General features: G+C 39.2%; 1 protein-coding gene across 1 annotated transcript in view; it reads right to left on the bottom strand.

Moving 5' to 3' along the window:
- The window catches only part of KLHL4 (kelch like family member 4), a 38,069-nt gene extending 17,715 nt beyond the window's left edge, over positions 1-20,354 (bottom strand). The window contains exons 1-4 of the mRNA XM_036402091.2: positions 20,214-20,354; positions 19,162-19,576; positions 1,298-1,468; positions 273-409 (exon numbers count right to left, since the gene is read on the bottom strand). Coding sequence (XP_036257984.1) covers positions 273-409; positions 1,298-1,468; positions 19,162-19,576; positions 20,214-20,241 — 751 coding nt within the window. The 5' untranslated portion in view covers positions 20,242-20,354. The remainder of the gene's footprint in view (positions 1-272; positions 410-1,297; positions 1,469-19,161; positions 19,577-20,213) is intronic.
- Between the last annotated feature and the right edge of the window lie 2,308 nt (positions 20,355-22,662).

Below are 22,662 nucleotides of genomic sequence, written 5' to 3'. Positions count from 1 at the left end.
GTCTATAAGCAGAACTTTAGTATGAAAATTCATATATTAGTGAACAAAAATATGTATAAATGTCTATAAACGGAACTTTAGTATGAAAATTAATATATTAATCAACAAAAGTATATATAAGTTTCTATAAGCAGAACTTGAGTATGAAAATTCATATATTAATGAACAAAAATGTGTATAAATTTCTACAAACAGAACTTTAGTATGAAAATTCATGCATTAATGAACAGAACCATGTATAAATTTCTGGGAGCAGCTCTGGGGCAGGTTACCTGTGTATGCGTAGCGCACCAGAGCCTTCAGCGCCTCGGGATCCACTCCCTCCATCTTGATCTCCTCCTGCTTTGCTTCCCTCACATCATTGGTGAACATGGCAGCAAAGTAATCAGAGACTGCACTGAGAACCAGCCTGCAGGGGAGGCAGGGTTAGCAGAGATGCCTCAAGGTTTTAGATTTTATATTTTTCAGATTCTGTGCTGTGTTAGTGTGTGGGTCTGAGCTTCATATTAGGGGATGGTGAGCTCTGTGCACAGAGCAGGGAGACAAAACAATTCCTGCTCCAGCTGGGCACCAAGGACAAATGATCCAAATCTCAGCCCCAAGAGCACAAACACCGTGGGCTGGAGAGAGAAAAACAAGCAGGATGGGACTTCATAACCTAAAACTATAATTGGACAATTAACTCCAATATGCAAAACTTATAAAAGTGTCACACCTCGTGACCCATCGTGCATTTTGTGACCATTTTGGTTCATCTTGGGTGCAGCTCTGGCTGGGCTCTTGTGCTGTCCAAGGTGGATCCATTGAGGCCTTTAAATAAATCCCTGCTTTATTCTTTAACTCCATCTAGCCTCTGTTCTAGGGCAGCCTTCACAAGGCATCAGCAGAACAGCAAAGACAGCAAATTACCTCATCATCTCAGTACCTGCCAGAAAATCCAGCTTTATTACGTTATGAACTGTGTGTACAACAGAAACAATTAGCATAGGAGTCAAATCTTGCAGCAGTGAAGTTAAAAGAGTAATTAGTAATCTAATTTTCTCCCAGAGTGCTTATCTGGGCAGATTTTCTTCGCTGATCTTGCTGTGATTTGACAGCAGCAAGAAGAGAGGGTGGGCAGTGCCAGCAGTTTGCATTTGAATTTTATTGTGTTCAAAATGACAGACATGAAAAGTTGATCGCATGATTAGCTGGGGTCCTAGTTAGAGTAACTCTCCATTCACAACCAACCAGGCCATTCATAAACTGAGGCAGCTTTTTTGGGAACGTGAGGCAGAAAGGAGCCTGGGAGCTGTACCTGTGGGCTGGGATCCTTTGGTCGCCAGCGATGAGGAGCACGTCGCAGAGCTGCTGCTGCTGCAGGTAACTCTCCATCTTGCGGAAGGTTTGCTCCGCGTGGTTTGAGGACTGGAAATACTCATCAGAGCCATTGGTGCTCATCCCCAGAGAGCTGCTGGTGGTGGACAGCCTGCCAGGGACAGAGGCGGGGATGAACACAGAGTTAGAAATCCATTATAAACGCTGACGACGTTGATTTTTATTCAAAAGGCAGCACAGAAATTTTTTAGAGTCCCACAGTCCTGGCCTTACCACGGCTTCTTCCCACTTTTTTCTCTTTGCTATCTGGAAGTTTTTATTCATAAACCTGCACATAAACTTTACTTTATTAAAGTGTAAACAGCTGTACTTTATTACAGCTGTGTGTAGTAAGGGGTGCTTCCCCCTAGTAGTAGGGTGCGTAGTATTTGGCTGCTTCCATCAGTTCTGAGTGGATGGCACAGCACTGACATGGCAAATGCAACCTCCTGGGCACTCACAAACAGAATCCTCAAAAAAAACCCTATTTTCCTGTGATACTGACAGCTAAAATACCTCTTGGCATGAAATATTGGATATCGCATCTTTAGGTGTTATTTCTGATCTCTTCTTACTTTGTCCATTGAATTACTTGAGTCAATAGTAATGAATCTGAGGACAATTTAATGAGCACCATGTAATTCTAGAGAAATTTCCAAATGAAAAGCTCATGGAACCTGTACGTGGCCTTTAGAATCTGAATGCAAACAATGGAGACAAATTAATTTCTCTACCTTTCACAGAAATGTACAATATAAATATATTCCTCCCACTCCAGAATTCTGTTAGCTTTCCCGATTATAGACAACCCATATTGTTTTTTCAAAACATCATTCCTTACAGCCATTAAATATGGATTTTGATGTAGATTGAAACACCTTCCTGACACTTCCTTAGAAAAATCTTTATTTTTCCATTCGTCTTTTTTTAGTAAATAATAATGCATTTGTTGATATAAATTTATATCATATAGCTTGAAAATGCTGCAATATTTAACACTACTTTATCTAGAGATTGTTTAGAAAAACATTTTCTCAGTTTAATATCATATTTTTTTAGAGTGCACCTGTTAGCACCTGTTTTTTAAATTTCCAAGCCCAACTGGGAAATAATGACAGCTGTTGACTAAATTTCCTGGTTGTCTTTGATATTGTTAATGCAAATTCATAAATGATTAGGAGAGATAAGGTCTCTTCACAAAATTAGCATATCAAATTTAGCAGAATATTGGATTACATCCACAATTTAACATCTAGTTCAGAAAACAGAGAAATAAAAAAGGGTAAGTCAGGTTGAATTGGTAGTATCAGAAAATAGAGATGTTAGATCATTCATTTTCAAAGATCATAGCTCATTATATAGCTCATAGAAGCCAAGGGAAATAATTAAAAACAAAATTATAATGTAATATTGAATTGAGACACAGCAGTTTTCCATCCCCTTTGCAAAACCTTTCTGTCTTTATTGCAACTTCAAATCCATTTTAGCTTAGCTTAGTTTAGTTTTAAAGAAAAATGGGAAAACCAAGTTCACCTCTAATATGTTTCCTTTGTCATCTTTGACTTACAAAAATGAATTTGTCTCAGTGTGTTTAATGACTCCACTTTCTTATTTGTTTTCTTTCAATGCTTCATAGGCAATGACAAAGCTGCAAAATTGGATTATATGCTCATTAGTTTTGTATCAGCTACTGGGTGCCAAATTCATACTCTGGAATGTTTTGTTATTTACCTCTTAAGCGTCCTTTAACATTTTTCAGAAAGTTATTTTTTGAAAAAAATATTTTTTTCAGATTCAATAGCTGCTCTCTAATTGTTGTATCTCAGTACATTGCACTTAGCCCTGATGTTTGCAGAAAAAACCTCAAATAATACTCAGCCATCCCAATTGTAAATAGATAGTACTGTTGTCTGAAATAAATAATTCCCCATAGCATGGATTTATTTGTGGTTAGAGAATCATTTCCAAGGGAGTGAAAGTCTAATTATTTCATTTAGTCATGGGTATTTTTTTCAGAAGTTTATTGGAGTCACATTTAACTACACTATAAATGCCACTAATATAATTAATTATTTCAAAGGCAAAGGTCTTCAGAGACTGAAAAATACTGGAAGCAAAAACAAGTTCTCCATTAAAATTAATAATATAATTTCTGGTTTATCTTCAGCAGCTGATTTGAAATGGTAGATCTATAATGGAGGGGGAAAATTAAATTCAAAGATAAATATTTATATATTTTCCTTAGTGTATGACTGTCAGACTCAAATATTGACCTTCAGAGTGTAGAACTGGGTAATGATGAACTAAAGTCAGAGATCAAAATATCCTCAAGGAAGGAGTCAGGAAAAGCCCCTGGAGTCTGATGTGGAATTCAGGCAGAGGATGCTGAGGGTGTAGCACAGATAAAGATTTATTTCTATAAAATGTGCAGAGGTTTGGGCAAACAAAAGCTGAGTATTCAGGAATAAAAGTTTCCAAAAGGGTGGAAAAATATCAACGGTTTGAATCAGGGGCCCAAATTGTTTCATGTTATCTTTGTGCTGGTGTTCACTGGGATGAGGAGCTGTAATTAGCATTCTTAATAATGGCTTAAAATGTGGATTAGCCCGGAGAGATAAATCTGTATTTAAATTATTCTGAACTCACTGAGTTGTATGAATTTCATTTCAGGTAGAAAACCGAGTGAAATCATTCCAGAGTTTTCCTGTAAGGATTTGTGAAGGATACTCAAAATATGGTCCATTTTCAAAGAAACATGGAATTTTGAAACAGAAAGTATACATTGAAAACTTGAAGAAATAATCAAAAAGCATTAAGGGTCTGGATGATAAGGAGGACATAAATACCAGCCAGCGTGGCTGGTCACAATGAATCATGTCAGAAAATTGCATTTTATTCTTTTTTTTCCAAGGTACCAAAGCTTACTGGGAGAAAAACATGAATTGTCAGAAGTCATCTCGCCTTCTGGATGACTTCTGACACTATTTCACATGACATTTTCAAAACTGAGCTGGGATGGCAGGTTCTGAGTGAAATGAATACAAGAGATAGGAATAACTTGTTTAGCCACGCTTGAAATCTGCCAGGGATTCAGTTCCAAAGGTGGACAAGGTGCTGAGAGAATTCCAGGCAAATCCTGCTCCTCACGCTGCTCCATGATTTTATCACAGAAAATCATGTGCTAGAAAGAGGGTCTAATTATTAATAATATTTAATTATTATTATGGGTAATTATAGCATATTGTATGTATTTTTTTTCTTGCTATTATCATAGAAAGAAAAAATGTTTTCTGGGAACAGAATTTAAATACAGAGAGGGAACAGAATTTAAATACAGAAAGGCATCTTTGCCCTTTTCTCATTAAACTTTGGGGAATTTTTTACTTTTCAAAGAGCTGCTTACACCTCTGTTCCAATAATTATCTGAATGAAACACAAGGGAGGAAATGACAGGTAACAGCAAGATTTTTCTGGATCCTAAGAAAGCTGGGGCTCAGAAATGGTGTGTGGAGGTACAATTTCATCTTTTCTGTAATCAGAATTGATGGCATGAGTTTTGTGATGCATTCCAGGCCTACAATTCTTTAAATTTCTGAATTATGTTAAATTAATTTTCTGTCATAATGGAGAACTCTTCACGCTAATCAGCAGAGCACTCTTCATTAATCAGTATATAAAGGATAAATCCAGATTTCCTCATTATTTAATTGGAATGTGATAACACATAAATGCCATTTATTTGCCATACCATTTTTAAAATTCAGTGTTTTATTAAACCTCATTCAGTGTGTCTGTGGCCAAAACCAAGAAGAAAACCTGATGACAAGGAAGCTTAGAAGCACAATATTGCATAAAATAGTGATAAAGTTGTATTCATGTATTAATTGATGCTGATAAAATTTTAGCACATCAGTAACTATCCCAGCCTCTGCCTTAAAATTTCTGCTGCAGTCATCTTCTTCATTTTTTATTCTTTATTGTGGTTTTTAGGGTATGGGTGAAAATATTTGTCCTAAAAGAGTATGGGAAATTGTTGATGACTGCTCAGGTCATAACATTAACATGAGGTTGTAATAATGATAGAAAATCATGTAGCAAATGAAGAAAAAATTAATTAAAATTTATAATTTATTTCAGTTAACAGAGAAACTCCTGACTTCCCAACTAAACTGAAAGCTCTGGCAATTCCTTTAGAGCTTGGAGCTCTTGAAACTGCCTGGTTTTCGCAATTTTTATTGCCAAGGCCAGCAAAAACTGGCCACTTATCTCAGTCAGTGTTAGTTAAAATAACTTTTCCCATTTGGGATTAGAAGTGTAAATGTGATTTTCGTTAACTGCAAACCACTTTTAGCTCGTTTGAGTTTTGTTCTTCCCCCAGACATGACAACGTACAGACAGATGTCATCGTGATTCAGAGCAGGATGAATTTGGGTGAGGATATTTTGAATCCCCGCCAGAAATAGAAATCAGGGATTCTTTGGGGTAATTCCAGTGGGAAATGGAAGCTGCACCCAAACTGCAGAGCCCTGAGCCCTTTGTGCCTTCTCTCAGCTGTGGCCACTCTGATTTTGAGGTACAAAGATGAGCCAATCCAAACATCTCCTCAGTAAGGTGCTTCCCTCTGGAAATTGTATATTTCTTATTTTCACAGAGGAATTGCAAAATTCTTTTCCAGTCTCTGCAGATTAGTGTGTGAACTCTCTTGATTGTTGATCTACTTTTCCACTGTTGAAAGACCTCATGTGTACAGAAGGGTTTTATGCTCATTGTTTGTTTTCTGCAGATAATTGAGAAATTGAATAATCCTACATAAATAGAAAGGACTTTCTAATGGTTCTCATCCTGGTACAGAACTAATCTGAACATAAAACTTTGCTATAAACACTTTTAAAATACTTAAAAACTCTTATTTCTGTGGCATAGAAATTGGAGCTGAAGCAATATCCAATCAGCCTGGAGAGAACACTGCCTGCACAGCCGGAGTGTTTTATTTAATAGAAATGTTTCTACATTCAAGGGTGAAGTGAGTGTCTCAGACAAATCATTTCAATTAATGCCAGTTTAAATCACCATTCAAGAGCATTATCCTCCAGGAGAATTAACCCTGTATTCATTTAGATTATATAATAAAGAATAACTGAGTGAAACCTTTCAGGTAAAAGGATAGGAGTATTTTATATATTATCATCTTAAAATTATCCCTTGTTCTGATAATGCCAAGTGGTCACTGCAATGCATGAATTCCAAACTCACATTTGCAGTACATGATTGTGTTGGAGGGAAATTAAAAGTGAAGGAGAAACTCATTGAGGTTGAGTATTTCCTGCTCAACTTCCTGGGAGCAAGTGATAATCTTTCTAAAGAACAAAAGATGATGTGACCAGAAGGCATGATATAGCATCATGACCAGAATCATGATATAGCATGATTTTGAGCTGTCAGAATGTACAAAATGAAAAATAATGGCTTAATGCTGGATCTGAGCCCGTGGCATTTTTCTTTAGAGGACATAGAAAACAAAATACAGGCCAATGGCAAGAAGAACTGGTTTTCACTCCAAGCCAAGATATTGGCAGATGAAACTAATTAACTCCATGTTTGTTCCTTCATTAAGCACCTTTCAGAAAGGCTCCTGATGGGGGAGCGTGAGGGGAGGAAGACCCTGCTTTATGCTGTCCCTTTTGCCTGTTACTGGGGAAAGTGGAGCAGAGAGGAGCAAAGGGAGATCCAAGCATGAGAACAAAAGAAATGTGAAGTGGTTGTGCCTCCAGTGAGCAGAGCTTTGGGAAGACAGAGAGTAACAGTCTCAATAGCAATTATCCCTGGCCCTGCCAATCTGAGCCTTGCAGCTCATCAAGCATGGATCCTGCTGGGAGATTTCTGCAGATATCCTGATTTATTAAACCTCAAACCACTCATACCTTCATACGTGCTTCTCACCTCTTTCTTGTTTTTCATCAAAGGCAAAGGAAAACTATTCTTGGGCTTCTCATGAGCATTTCTTTTTTTACATTTTTCCTTTCCTGCATTTAGCTGGATCCTAACTAACAAATAACAAGACTTATCACGCTTTCCCCTTCAAGTGAAACACGATCCCCCAGATGAAGGCACCACTTCAAATTTCATTTTGCTGTATGAGACACCCCCAGTCACGTAAAAATCTCCGGGCTGGTTCCAAAATATCTCCTGACCTGATTCAGCTGATCTGCTGGATACCTCCTTCAAAGCTAAACACTGGGGACAAGAAGTGTGATTTTTAACCTATTTAGCCAGAGTGCCCTGTCATAATTACAGATTTATTAGAAATGAGGGAAAGAGGATGTGTGTAAAAGTCTGGGCAGCCTCACAGGTAGAAATCAGAGATGAGAAGTAGACTGAAGTTTTCTATTCTGTTTGAAGGTTTTGTAAGCCACATAAATTTATCTGTGATCAATCCTCTCCTTCTCTTAATTGTGCAATTACACCCTGAGAGAGTTTCCCTGTGTTAAAGCCAAATATTTCTGTGTTTCCCTGGGTACAGATATGCTGATACCAAAGTACTCTCCAGCCAGTTGTTATCTTCTGAGCTTCTGTGTCAGAAAATATAACTCAAACCTAGGTCTGGAAAGGAATTCAAATAACTTAGCATGCTGTATTCATTTCTGGCTCGATTGAGGGCATTTTTTTCAAGTCAGTACAACCAAACCAGCATATTGTGAATGCCCTTCCATACTTACTGGAGGGAATTTTGGATGTTATAAATTATGTAGACAGCTGTGCTTTAGCTCCTGTTCTTACCTTTGGTCACTGACTTGCACTTTTTAACACCTGAGAAATATTTTAGGATTTATTATTATTTATCATTGCCAGTGTAAGAAATAATATCCACTGAAAACCTCCTGTGCTAGCTCAGAAAAGAAGGAGGTTGAGGCAGCACCTTACAGGAATTCCTTAGTGAGGAAACCTCTACTCATGAGCCCACAGCAGCTTTGTAACACAGAGAGAGAATTGTCTTTACAACCTTTAGAACATTAGGGCTGCTTTAATTTGACACTATCAGGTGTATTTACCAGTATTTCTGACAACATGGCTTAATAAAACCTGTTCTCTCAATGCCATTAGTGGCTTGGCATTTATCTGGACAGATAATAGTGATAACTTGCTCCAACAAGCCAGGGTTTGTGTCAGCCTCACTCACTGTAATTCAATCAGAATAAAAACATGAAATCTAAACAAGTGTAGCACATTAAATCAAAAGAAAAACAAAGAAAGGCTAAAAGTATGTAACTGATATGAACTGTGAAAAATATTGCTTTTATTATTATTATTATTATGACAGGTTTTTTTCCTGGATGCCAGCAGTAATCACTAGGCTGGAAAGAGGCAAATTTACATTGTAATGTGGTTATACAAATAATAACACAGCAATTTTATTGCATTTAGTCATAAAATATTGTCCTCCAGTCCTGAATTTGTTACTTTTTAAATTGTGTTAAAGTCAGGTTTGGATTCACTTGAAGTGAAAAAGTATAAGGAAACTTTAAACAGCTGAGGAGTAATTGGGCTCCATGTGAAAGAGGAAGGGAGTGGCACATTTGAGTTCTCCTGCTTTGGGGCATCCTATGGGAGCTTCCTCCCAAGCAACTTCATTGGCATTTTGTGCCACCAAGCCACTCTTCATCTCTTTTTTAGCAGAAAATTTGGGATCCTTTAAGTGAATAAAACAAATTAAGGCAAAAAAAAAAATTAATCCTGACTTACAGCCTTGTCCTTTCTGCGCTGATCTCAGCAGCTCATTGTGTTCTGGTTGAGCAGCCTGGCTCCTGCAGGATCACCAGGCTGGAACTCCCCAGGAAGTTGTTTTGCTCTGCTCCTAAATCCCCTGTGACAGCACCAGGGACTGCACTGGCTGCACTGCTGGGGAATTTACTGGGTCAGGCCTCTCAGGAAGGTCTAAAGTGCATCCTAAGCCACTGCACCAGCACACAGACATGGCTGGGGGTAAGGAAGGGCACGGGAGGGAGTTTCTGCCTTTAGGGGTAGTTTGCCATATAGTGAATGATGAGCAGGAGAGAATCCTTTTGTGAGACAGAAATGAGAGTCATGACCTAGAGCCAGCATTTTCATCTTTAAATGATCACTATACACATCATGATAGAGCACCCCAGTTTTTGTTCAGAGTATATATTTATTGTCTGTTCAAAATATTTATATATATATATAGATATATATAGATGTATAGATATATAGATGTATAGATATATAAAATGTATTTATCTCCCTGCTCAAAAGGGTGACCAGAAAGAGCCAGCCTGTCCTTTGCCTTTTCCCTGAGTGCATGACAAAGGCAGAGCTCCTGCTCTACAAAGATGAATGTCTGAAACATGAACCCCAATGGATCCAAACTGAAGGAAATGTTTGAGCAAATATGCTCAGTCTGGAGTCAGAGCTTTTGCTCTGTTGGTCGTGGCAGAGAGGGGAAGAAGGAGCTGCCCCCAAGGATGTGGAACATGACTAAGGTAAAATTGCTGAGGTATTTTTGCCTGCATGTGTGTGTGTGTGTGTGTGCATATCTCTGTTTCCTCCCATTCTGCAAGGCTCTGAAATGGTCTGACATGGAGACTGAGCTTTCCTGAGCATCTGTGCTAAATGAACACTGCAAAAGAGGTTTCCCTAGCAACTCAAACCATATGTAATAGCTTAAAATAGCTTTTCTCCAACTCCTAGGATTTCTTAGTGGTTTGCTCACAATTTCCATTTAAATCAAGGTATATTTGCCCCATTCAAAAAGGTTCTTCATTTTCCCAACTTCTATTAAAATGAACAGGGTTTGAAAATGCTCATTTCTTGTCAGAATGTCTCCTTTCCTCTTAACTTGTAACTTATCAGGTAAACTGAAGCATGGCAAAGGGTGGCAGTGGCTGTCCCCTTTCTCAAATGTGTTGCCTTTGTTTGCTGTTCAAAACATTTTATTGGAAGGATATTGGTCTCTAATATTACTATAATGGGAAGTCCCAGCAGACTTTGATTTCTGTGATGTCAGTATAATGAGAAGATAAATTGTGCAACTCTGAATATAATGGATCTATCATAGTGTACATGAATTCCACTTTCCTTTGCAAAAGCTTTGTGCAGGCAAGTCTGGATGTTTGAAAAGCCTGCTCAGTTCCTGTTGTGTCCCCAGGAAAATGCTCTTTTACATGAGGGAGCTGTGATACCAAGAGCCTGGGTACTTGCTCTGAGGTAATAAAAGAAGCAGGCAACAAATCTGAGACATAACCCATATCTTGATTTTCAGATCCTGGTCATGAAGCTAAAAATTTAGGCTGAGAGCACTTGAATTTGATTAAATCAAATGTTAGTATCCAGGTAAGACATCTAGATTTGTGTCCCAAGGTTTTCAAACATGTACAACAAAACTGAAGGAAGGACCAGGTATCAGCCATTGCTTTGTTTTCCACTAAAAATGTTTCTTTGGCCTAAATGGGTTTTAGTGGAGAATGTGATGAACTTTTATCCTGTAAAACAGCGTGAGAATACAGTGCCTATTTCCTGATAAAACACTTTGAAACTGCATCCATTTAGATGCTCTAGCACATTCTTAAACCAGAACTGAAGGCAGGATGTTCCTTTAAATACTTTTAGTTCTCCTCTTGCTCCCTGGGAGCAGCAGACAGGTTTAGTGAAATGTCCTGATTTGCCCGATAGGATGAAACAATTGCTACAAAGAAATCAAAGATGTTTTAAGGTAAGAATTCTTGGATGGGCAGAATTTTTGTGAAGAGCCAGGCTCTCTGGTCTTGTTCTAGCTACTTCAATTTGTTTTGAATTGAGGTTTTACTGTTGAGCATTTGCTTGGAAAAGGAGGGAAGGAGGTGGTCTGGGAGCAGACTTGCTGCCACAGCAGGGTGGGAATTTCCAGTGCTGGTGTTTGTGTTTGATGGAGTCACTGAGGGGGAATCTGATGTCACAGAGGTTAAATTTGGTTATAACTTTGTTTTTGAGATTATTTTCTTCATGTTTATATCCTATACTTCAGCTCTTTCTGTGAATCCCAACAGTTCTTCAACTTCATTTTTAATTCTTTTACCCTGCACACCAACAGGTCCACAACAAGTGAGCCGCAGTCTTATTTAATTGCCTGATATAATCATTCTCTAAATACATTGGGGAATTGTTTTATTCTAGCAGAAGGAAAGGAGCTAAACCAAACTGGACTAGTTTAGTTGGGCAAATTTAGCTGCTTGATATAGCAAATAAATCCCTTTATTTTTTAAATGTGTAGGATTTTAGTATTTTCCTCAGTGCAATATTCCAAAGTAAACAATTCAGCCACAAACCAAGGGTGAAAATAAATAGTTTGCTTCTGTTAGGATCCTGTCTGGCTATAACTTTGAAACCAAGCAAAACCTTCTCCTCCTTTTCCCAGAATGTTTCACCAACCATCTCATTTCTTGTTGATCTTTCACTTGCATAATCTCAGTGGGTCTCTAAAAACTGCTCTGCATTGGGCACATGTGTTTAATCATCTCCTTAACTTTTTCTGGAGACATTAAGAAGTGATTTTAAGAACAGTAATAACTCTTTAAAAAGTCATTTAACAGCTGTCTCTGCTAAGAGCAAGCTCTATGGAGTGAAAATGAGAAGATAATTGAATCATAAAAAAATTGTTTTGAAATGACTGGAATTGTCCTAGATTGTTAAATTACTATTAAATGGCATTTTTTTTCCCTTGCCTGTAATAATTCATCTTTGAAAGCTAGGCTTGTTAAATGTAGGCCTGTAAAATAGTGTGTGTTTTCTAGTAAGTCAGATAATTTCTCATTATTCTTCTTGGTGGGTAGACAGGGTTAGACTTGATGACATCCAGAGCTCCTTTTCAGCTTAAATTCTCCTATGAGTCTGTTTATCTAGCTATGAAAAAAAATATATTTTGAATAAATATCCAGTCCTTCCACAGGGTGAATATAAAATTAAATTCAAAATACAATTCTTCTCATTCCTTTCATCTTTAATAGCTGTTTCAACCCACTTCAATACCTCATTTTTTTGCTTTCAAGTTCTTCAGAAGGTGTCATAATAGAAGGTGAGAGTAGGGATAGATCCCAGGGATGCCTTTGAGACATTGTGATTCTAATTTCTGTACCAAGAGCTCTTGTATGAGGACACAGCATTTATTTAGTCAGAATTAATTCATTGGTCACTGTTCAGTGCATTTGCTCTCGGCCTCAAAAGGCCTGTTCCCCTTTGTGAATTATCAACTGCTGGGAAAAAGAAAAAAAAAAGGTGATTTTCCTCTTAAAACTTAATTCTGCACCAGATACCACTTCCTGTAACTTTATAGATTTTCCACACTTAGCAAACATTAGATATCAAGTTTTCTTGGTTACCCCCAGCTACCCTATTTCAAATAGTTGTGAGTGAATTTCCATAAAATAATGTCACTTCTGACCCCTCTCAAATCAGCTACAAACATCTTAAACAATCCAGTTTCAACTCATATTTTGACCTTTAGCTAAAGATCTAGTTAGAAGAAAATTGGTTTTTGCTTGTCCTTGAGGTAACAAGGGAGCATTTTCTTTGTCCATTGCAGGCTTGCAGAAAATCATCTTTTTAAAACATGCTGCTGGAATTGATATTAAAGTGTTATAAATGCTATGGAAACTGAAAAATTCTCCAAAAGACACAAACATAATTTCTTTTCCTTGTTGCTGCTTCTTGCCAAATTATACAGTGTAAAATTCATATAATTATTATTTCTAAGCACTTAGAAACATAACTTAAGTCAACAAGAATTTGCCAAGAATAACACGTCAAAGTAAACTGAAGTGCCTCATTAACAGCTTTTACTAGAAATTATGGGGAACAGGGAATAAATAGTTGTCATGCACACCTTGAACATAAGAGTATTATTTTTCTGTGTGTTCTATCAGACAGTGCAAAGTTCAGCCTCCAGGTCTGTCTGGAGTCACCCATTTTGGAACAAGGGTGAAACTGGTTTGAAGTCATGCTATTAAATTATCAATGGCATTAAATTATCACTGACAAATAGGAAGGTAAATCAAACTGGGCTCCTGAGGAACTTAGCACTGAAGTTGCTCTCTATCTTCTCATAAATTTTCCAAATTAATTGAAAAAATGAAGAGTCTTTGATACTATATATTACAATTGGAGCTCAAGCTGAGAAGAGCTGCATGTATGGTGGGGTATTGGATCAGAACTGAATGTTAAATCACTGAATCAGGGTTATAAAATCAGAACTGAATACCAGCTCGGCCAGTTGGAGACATTCTCTGATAAACACAAGATGGAATTTATTTGTGCAAAGTGCTGCCTTTGGGAACAAATAACTGCAAAAATGTACAGATGGTTTGGGAACAGGTCTCTGGTACAGAGGCAGGAGCTCCACATGAGTCACAAGGCAGGCATGAGCAACAGCACCGCATTGTTGATGAGAGAAAAGCAACTTCTGAGGACATTCAAACAGATTTCAGTCAGGATGGCACAGAAGGAATCCAGCTCTCCCCTAGAACTGCCAGATCCAACAGGAGCACATCCAGCTCTGCCCACTGAGCTGTGAGCCCAGACAGACCTGCTGGACACAGGCAAGGAAATATCAGAGCTGTAGGGGAGGGATTCTGGGACCAGACTGCACAAACTGCTGCCCTTCACACTTGCAGCAATTTCCAAACATAAGAAAAGGGTGTCAAGAAGGAAAGTGTGGCAATAAGAAGAATAAGTAGAACAATATATATATATAATACAATGTGTGTGTATATATACATATATACGTATATATATATATATATATATGTATATATATATATGTATATACATATATATACACATATATATATATATATACATATACACTGATGGGGAAAGACCAAGGCATTAAAGAGCTTAAACTGTACTGTAGACAAGCAAGGAAGCACCTAAACCCAGTTGGTGCAGCTTTCTGACTTGAAATGCTGTCTGACTACATGTCCAGCATTCTTTATCATGCTTCTAAAATACTTATTTGTTAAACTTGAGATTTTTTGAAAGTTTTTTTCAAAATGCTGGAGGGTCAGTAAAAATAAAATTGGAGGAGTTCTGTTTTAAAAAATAAGGACTGCCATGATGTGAGATTTGGAATCATCCTTTCTAAATTTTACCTTGGGCATCAGAGATTGCTCATGGAACTGAATTCTTACCAGAACAGGGAAACAGTGTGGGTGTGTTGCCTCCTTTATCACCTTCTCTGCCCAGGGCATACCTCAGTCCTCCCTTTCACTGCTGCTTGGGATGCATTATCAGTCATTCCTGTGCTCCACTGTTTAATTGGGTACCCAGAACTTCACTCACAGTCCCAAAAGCCCTCTCAGTCTGGTTTGACCAGTGGTTTCACAGGATAACTCATATCTTCCATTTTCACCAGGAAAGGTATCACCTGTTTTTCTTTATTTCACTCTGGAGTGGGAGCCAAGGCTGTCATCTGCTACTGGAGGTAAAAGCAGAACTCAAGGGAAAACCCTCAGATAGGGGACAACATCTGAAATAGTCATGTACACGTGTGTGTGTTTATGTGTGTGTCAGAGACAGTGAAGAAAATAATCTGATGGTTATTTCCATATGTCTACCAGAACTAAAAAATGTGCGTTTTCAAGTCTTGAGACAAAGTATCAAAATAGCTGTACATCAAAAATAGCCACCACAGAAAAGGATTGCCTTTGGGAGGAGGCACCTCCCAAGTATCTGTTTGCATGTGCATCAGTAATGACTGTTGGATTACAACATCAAAAGATACTATTAGAATTAATTAGCAATATATTTTGTCTCATGTGGGAAATTAGAAAACATTTGTCCTAGAATTTGTCCCAAGCTAGAGTTTGTCAGCAATTTTTCAGCCACAGGGTTCGAAAAAAAGATGCAGAAGAGAAAAATGGTGAATGGATGCTACATTTACTATTGAAAACTAAGTGCCTTTGGGCAACTAGGAAATACTTAAGCAGCACACAAGGTCTGCAATAGCACACTTGTGGAATCACAAACCTGGCAGGCATGCAGGAAGGGATGTGGCTAATGTGGCATGGTGTTAATAAATGCTGGGCACAGTGCTCTCATGGGGAAGTCAATATCTGTAAGCCTAGACATTATTAAGAGAAGTAGTTGAAGTAATTCAATATAAAATTTATCCTTTTTTGGAGGTTTCAGTGCTTTGTCAGTCTGTGTGTGCACACGTGTGTCCATGGGGAGCACACAAACTTTCTGTTGACTGTCGAAATCTAACAATCAACTCCTCCCAGTGCGCGCTGCTGTCTCTGCATCACTGCCACACCACTTTCTTTGGAAGGAATGGAAATTCTTCCTGTTTCCCCTGGCAGAGGAGCCTGAACCTCACAAGGTTCCAGCAGGATAGGTCAGGGCTGTCAGATAGATCAGAGCAGCTCAAGTGCTCCGCTCCCCCAGCCCTGCCTGCTGAGCCACACACAGGTGATTCCCCGTGGGCTCTTACAGAGCTCACTCACTTCAGCGCCTCTTTAAGCCAAGCCTGAAATCTCTGGAGGTGTTTTCCCTTCCTTGGCATGGCCATAATCCACAGGTTTAGCTCGCTGATCACCCCAGTAATATCAGAAAATGCTGTGCTGGGAAATGCATTCTGCAAATAAAACTACTTGGTGGCTATGCAGACTTTAGCTGGTTTCTCTCTTTTCACCCAGGGCAGAGGTCCCAGGCCTCGTTCAAGGAGCAGATTGGTGAGAATCAGATGAGGTCAGTAAATTAAGGTTGTCTGCTGTTTATCTTTTTGCCAAACTACAGATGGAACTTCCACAGGGATCTCAGAGCAGGTCAAGGCCCCTCATTTCAGATGCTCCTGTTTGAGCAGGTTCCCTGAGCAGCACTGGGCCAGGCAGTCCCAGGGTGCTGAGAAACTTTCCTTACCCTTGTGCCAATAAACCCTTTGTGGCCCAAAATTTATTGGCCTGACCACACATTAACTGGTTATGATTAGGACAAAACTAATGAGGTTTAATCACTGGAGCCTCATTGACTTTGTCACTTATCATGGGATATAATTCAGGAGCAAGCCTGTGGACCAGAAGGGTTTTTTTAAGTCTTGCACTATTTAATCTGGGGACAGGAATGCCAAAATGGGTTGAAGAAAGTAGATATAAGTGTATTAATGATCATGCATGGAACTGTTGTTTGGCACTTTCTTATTTAACTTTCCTCCTCAATAGCCAACCCTTATTTCATCAAACCCCAGGGCGCTCTCTGTCCAGCACTGACAACATTCAGTCCTGAGGTTTGAGAGAAAGAAAGCTCACGCTTTTCTGAAGAAATTCAGAATATTGTTTTTGCGTTTCCAAAGTTTTCCACGGGAAGCGTTAAACTCTTAGTAGAAACTGCTTTTATATTCTGCTAAGTGTTGAGGTATTGGCCAGATTCTCTCTCCTCTCCTGCTATTTTGGATGTCCATGTGATACTCAGCAGAGTCCTGCTTTAGATCCACCTAAAAATGGGACTTTTCCAGGCAGAGGAAAATCCACTGGTTGAGAGAGAGCTGCTTTGAAGGTACAGAGCTTTTGTGGTCTAAAAGGTAAATTTGTCTTTGGTGTCCTCAGGTGTGGGTCTGCAATTTGACCAATTAACCTTTGAAATACCTGCACAGCTCCTGCTGTGGTGGCCCTGGCAGTGTGTGGGCTCAGGGGATCCTGGAAAATCCTGATTTTTGTGTGTTAATCACCAGCAGAGTCCATTAATTACCATTGATTGGGACTCTCTGGAGCTTCTAAAGGAAAAGGGGACCTGGAATGACGTAAAGGGGACCTGGAATGACGTAAAGGCATGATTTCAAGGATGAGACATTGTTTTGAAGAGATGGAAATATATTCAGATATTGATATCTACATCCTAGATTTAGATAGATGTAGGTATAAGGTTGCTTCTCCTTATTTCTTATCAGTATCTCATTTCTACCCAGCCAATTAACGTATTAATTAATGTGTGGCCTGTGCTGGATGCTGGAGGGGAAGGGAACAGAGCTTTACTTAATGATTTCTGTTGATACATATTTAAGAAATTTGAGCTACACTGTCCTTAATGGTCAGTTTTATTTTCTTGAAATAAATTTTAATTATAGAGAAACTCATAGCCATGAATCACTTTATAAAGAATTGATTACCAATTCAGCTTTTGAAGATGTATGTTAAAATAGATTTTAATCTACTACATGCAGTGATGGCTTTTACTGAAATTCTGAAGAAACCCACTTATTTGACTATAACAATTCATGATAGATGCAGTTCCAGAACTATCCTAAAAGCTGCAACTTTAAACAGCTCAAGAGCAGAACTTAAATTGGAATGGATATGAAGGTACAAAACTTCAGGAGGTCTTAGCAGAAACTTCATCTATAGCTGGAGAAAATGTCACATCTTATTTTAGAAGGCAGTGGTTTATTACCTCCCAAACTGAACTGATAAGGGTTTGGGGTTTTTTTACCTCCTTCTTCACATGGTGTAGAATCTTATTTGGATGAACAAGTGTTCCTTATATTCTTCAAATTAAATCAATTTTCTTTCAAAGGCATGTCTCAAATCACCTCTTTTTTTTTTTTTTTTTTTTTTTTTCTCCCAGGAAATTTGTACTATCATTTGAAATGTTGTACTAAGGGTCTGCTGCTTCCCCATTCCAAACCAGCACCCTTGGAAACACAGAACTCCGACAGCCCTTCCTCAGGGCTTTTATTCTGTCATGATTTTATCTGGTACCTATGGACTACTGGGACTGGTTTCCAAGTGACATTTTGGAATGCAGTTTTTGCTGCTCCATCTGCAGATGTTCCCCACAGCAGATGCACAACTTGAAAAATAATAACTGCTAAAAATATGCAAGCTGTCAGCTTGGTTTTTACTGAGAGAACTGTAACTTCAACTGAGATAAATTTGTATCTAAATGCAATGTAATACATTTAAATTATGTCCAAAGACTGATAGCAATCTCATCAAACAGTGCAAATAATCATATCATAAATGCTTGATTTGAGTCCAAGGTGGGGAAAGGTGGGGTAAAAATGTTGCTGGATAAGCTAAAAATACTGACATGAGTTTTGAAAAAGAAAACATAAAAAAAACTGAATTAAATAAGTGGTATTGACATTGTATTCTTTGTTATTCACAACTAAAAAATAGCTCTTCCTTTGTGCTTACATCTTAAGATCTCATAGCTGTAATGTTTTTTCACCTGACCTTGCAGAAAAGATTTGTCTTAGCCTACTAAATAAGCTGTGAAAGTACTGGGATTTCAAACAAACCTTCAAAAAAGCAAAGAATGATGCTTCCTTTCCACTTAGTTCAAGGTTAATTTTACTTGCCAGGAAGACAGTAAAAGAAAATCAGTGAGAAATTTGAGAGATCAACGGCAACCACAGAGCCCATGCCCCTCCAGCAGCTCCCATTTGTCAAAGTTGCACCCATTGATAAAGTCAGAACGAGGACAGGATGTCAGGAGGCTCCTTTTTTCATTGCACTCACACATAACAAATCAAGAGAAGAAATTGGTATGCTGTGAATGTTGATAGAGCAAATTTGACAAACTGGCAGATTGTATGCATGTGGAAGAGTTATGGAATGATGTACCTTAAGCAAAGATCACAATTTCATGACAATGTTTCTGTTCCTTTTTCTGATGCAGAAGTGCTCCTTCTCCTCTGAGTGTGGGTGTGCACAGACACAAACTGATATTAATGCAGTAAGGAACTCTGGCTGAAAACAAAGACACTTTTAGGGAATAACTCGGGAACAAGCCTGCCTTTCCAAGTGCACACTTTAAAACTCCTACCTCTCTGCAGATTCATCTGCATTTTGTTCTGTGATCATCTGCAGCTCCTGGGTGGCTTTACTTGGATCCTCTTTGCCGGAGTTTTCCTGGGCGCTGCTTTTGGGGCTGTCCTCGCTGGAGCGCAGCTGCTCGATGAGGCTCTGCTGGTGCCAGCTGTGGATGGAGCGGTGGTGCCCCGGCGTCGGGCCCGGCACGGGGGCCAGGATGTTGTGGTGCACGGGGCTGCTGTTCTTCTTCAGCCCATTTCTGTCCCGAGAGTGGCTCTTCAGCCTGTTCTGCACCGGGGTGCCCCTGTGCTCGTACCCTTCCTGCTGGTGGCAGCCCCCGGAGCCGGCGGAGCCCTGCGAGGGGTGGCTGAACCACCTCCAGCGGAGCCTCAGGATCTGCTTCACGTCAAACTCCTTCTTCCCAGAGACTGACATGGTTTTGTTCCAGAGAGGGGAAAAAAAAAAAAAAGACAAAAGCCTATTCTTTCAGGAAGGAAATGGATTCTTTGTTATCTCTTCTGTTTCAACTCCTCTTCTTAAGGAAAGGCAAGAGCAGAACAAACACCGGCAGCTCTGTGCCTCTCTCTGCTGCTGAATGCACCGCGGGCGATGCTGAGCTGCTGTTAGCTGTATAGGTGGGAATCCATACTGACAGGATGATGAGGTCAGACCTTAAACAAGTAAATCAGCTTAGCACAGGAAAGCAGCAACCATAACACTCCCCAGCTGCCAGGCTTACACACTCGCAGCTCCACAGCGCGGCTCCCCATATATAACCCAGCCTCACATGATCCTCAGGGAGCCCGAGCTGCGACTTAAGATGCAGGGGAGCACGCACAAATAAAGTGACAAGACTTTCTATCTATCTCAGGGCGTTCTCCATCCAGCCTGCTAATCAGCAATGCTGCTTTTCACGGGAGATTTACAGAGGATGCTTCCAGGCGGGTTTTTGGTGGCGATTCGCTGCGAAACTCTCCCGCGGCTCCCGCGGCTCCTTAAGGGGCTGCGTTTGTTTGTCTGGCCGTGTAAAATTCCTACAAATGGCCTCGGTGTGGTAGCACTTACCTAAAGGAGAGGCAGCCCTTGGATGCATGCTGCAGGACTGGCTGTGTTTTCTCACCTACCGATGGGTTTCTCCATGTAATTGCAGGGCGAGGAGAGGAGAGGGAGGGAGCTCAGGAAAATCGGAGATGTGCTCCCTGAATGACTGGATCTGTGGCAGGCACAGTTTCCTGGCTAAGTGCCTGTGTCAACAGCCTTTCCCATCCTGCTCTTGATTTCTCACGGGCTGTGAAACACTCGTGGGTTTTTTTTTTTTTTGAAAACACCTTTCTTTTCTTTCTTTCGGTAGCGTGCGCTGTAACGCGTTTTCAGCAGATTTAACAGGGGAGAGGTTTTCATTCCCATCCCTTGGTTACCAGGCAGGGCTGTGAGAACTGTCCCCTGTGTGGTTTGGAATAATGTACACAGAATGTTTTCATCTGCAAATTGAAAAGAAATGAATGGACTGGATTTTTTTTTTTTTTACTGTTATATTCTCCCAGGTTGGTTACTGATGGTCTATCCAACTGTAAGCAGTGTGAAGAAATAGAAAAAGCTGTAACACAAAGTCAGTACAACATGATTCAGAGAGGACCCCTCTACAACACACCGTCTCCTCTCTGACCTTCTGGCATAAATTTCATTTTTCTCTGTCTTTTCTGTGAGTTTTCCTTCTTTTTTTTACCAAAATTCTATGATGGGACATTGAACCATCAAATAAAATCTGCTTTTTATTCTTTTGGACTTCATATAATACAAGCAAGGAAATGTGAAGTAGAGTTTAAAAAAAAAAAACAACAAAAGAAGAAAAAGCAAAACGAGAGGATAGGACTAAGGAATTTCCAGTTTTTATGCTGGGCTCTCCTGCTCCTGTCTTATTCATGATATTCAAGCAAAGGATGTGCAGCATCATGGGCTGGATGCATGTGAGAGAAATTAAAGGATGAGTGAAGAACTCATCAAAATAATAGCAAGATCTTTTCTTATCTAGATCCATAGAGGGAAAGACTTTGTACAAAAGAAAACCTGTGTGAAAAGCTTGGCCATAAAAGGCAGAAAGGAAGGAGCTGAGGGAAGATCTGACAGACGCAGCCAATGCATATTTGTTGCTATAGAGAACGCTGAGGCTGAGCTGTTGCAATTAAATGTACATTAACAAGATTTCCTTTGAGATGTTCTAGGAATAGAGAGAAGCTAGAAAACTTATTCAACTTCTAATAAGTCACATTAAGAAGAAGGTGTATAAAGGCCTTAAAGTGCATTTAACAAGGGGGTTCAAGTCAAGCTTGTTGAGGATATGAGCTAATAAAGAAGCTGCAACCAAACTTAGGGATATTAAAAGATTTATAGACAGTGAGGGGATCAGTGAAAAGGCTGGGCATTGAGCAGGAGAGATTATTGTATATCCAAAAGTCAGTTTAAGATGTTTTCACACTTTATTGGTGACCTTATACAGCAATCTAAGACTTTCTGAAGACCCAAGTGTTTCAGGTATTTTTTTCTTGCATTACATGTGTATAATATTCAATATAATGTTTCAATATTGAAACATATATTCAATATAATGTTTCTCGACTGCTCAGTTTCAGCCTGCACACCTAAGGATGTTTTTCTTTTCAATTTCACACAAGTAATGAGACTCAGTGGTATCTCAGTATATTCCTGAGGATTGCCTACATGGCAATTTGACATCTATTTTAGGGAGGGAGTCTCTATATACCAGGTTAATGAAATAATTCATGATGAAATCTTGTAGAGGTGGACAGAGAACATGGTTTCTTGCTACTCTTTAATCAGGTCATTGAGCTATCTCAGCAGCTCTGTCAGCTCCTCTTAGCAACAGCTCTCATACATTTAATCCATATTTTTCCACCATGTCACAAAGCTTCTGTCGGTTTTCTTCCCTTAAATCTCTTTTGCTGAACTCATCCTCTGCTCTGAGATATCATCAAAAGCATATTCCTTGTATTTTACTGGGGAATGTACAAGCAGCACTTCTGCTTGTGAATTACTCCTGTTCCTGCTAACTCAGTACAGCTTTTAGCAGATGTAGTGAATGTAGCTAAAACTAAAATAGTCAAACTGGACATTTGCTGAAGAGACCATCTTGCTCAGAAAGTCAGCTTGAGTCAGCACAGGATATGTTTCACATGGGGCATAAGGAGATTATTTTTTTACAGAGCTTGTTAGTGTTCTGGTTAAAATTTCAGTGTGCTGTACCAGGTCAACATAATTGATTTGATAACCCAAAATTTCAGGCCTGAAATTATTGGAAGTGTGGCATGTATATGTATAACCCTGGAGGAGCTTTATGCTGTGTACCTGCTTTTCAGCATTTTCATTTATCCCCTGGTGAGAAAATTAGTTCTCTTCAACCTGAATGCGATGAGTGTTTACTTCTGGGTGATTTCTTTCTGCATCTCTCCCATACTCTTAGGTGTATCTCTGATTGGGTTCAACCTTCTAAATGAGA

The sequence above is a fragment of the Molothrus ater genome, chromosome 14, assembly GCF_012460135.2.
Source record: "Molothrus ater isolate BHLD 08-10-18 breed brown headed cowbird chromosome 14, BPBGC_Mater_1.1, whole genome shotgun sequence".
Classification (NCBI taxonomy): domain Eukaryota; kingdom Metazoa; phylum Chordata; class Aves; order Passeriformes; family Icteridae; genus Molothrus; species Molothrus ater.
The sequence above is the reverse complement of the archived record's forward strand: the minus strand, read 5'-3'. Positions and strand labels throughout refer to the sequence as shown.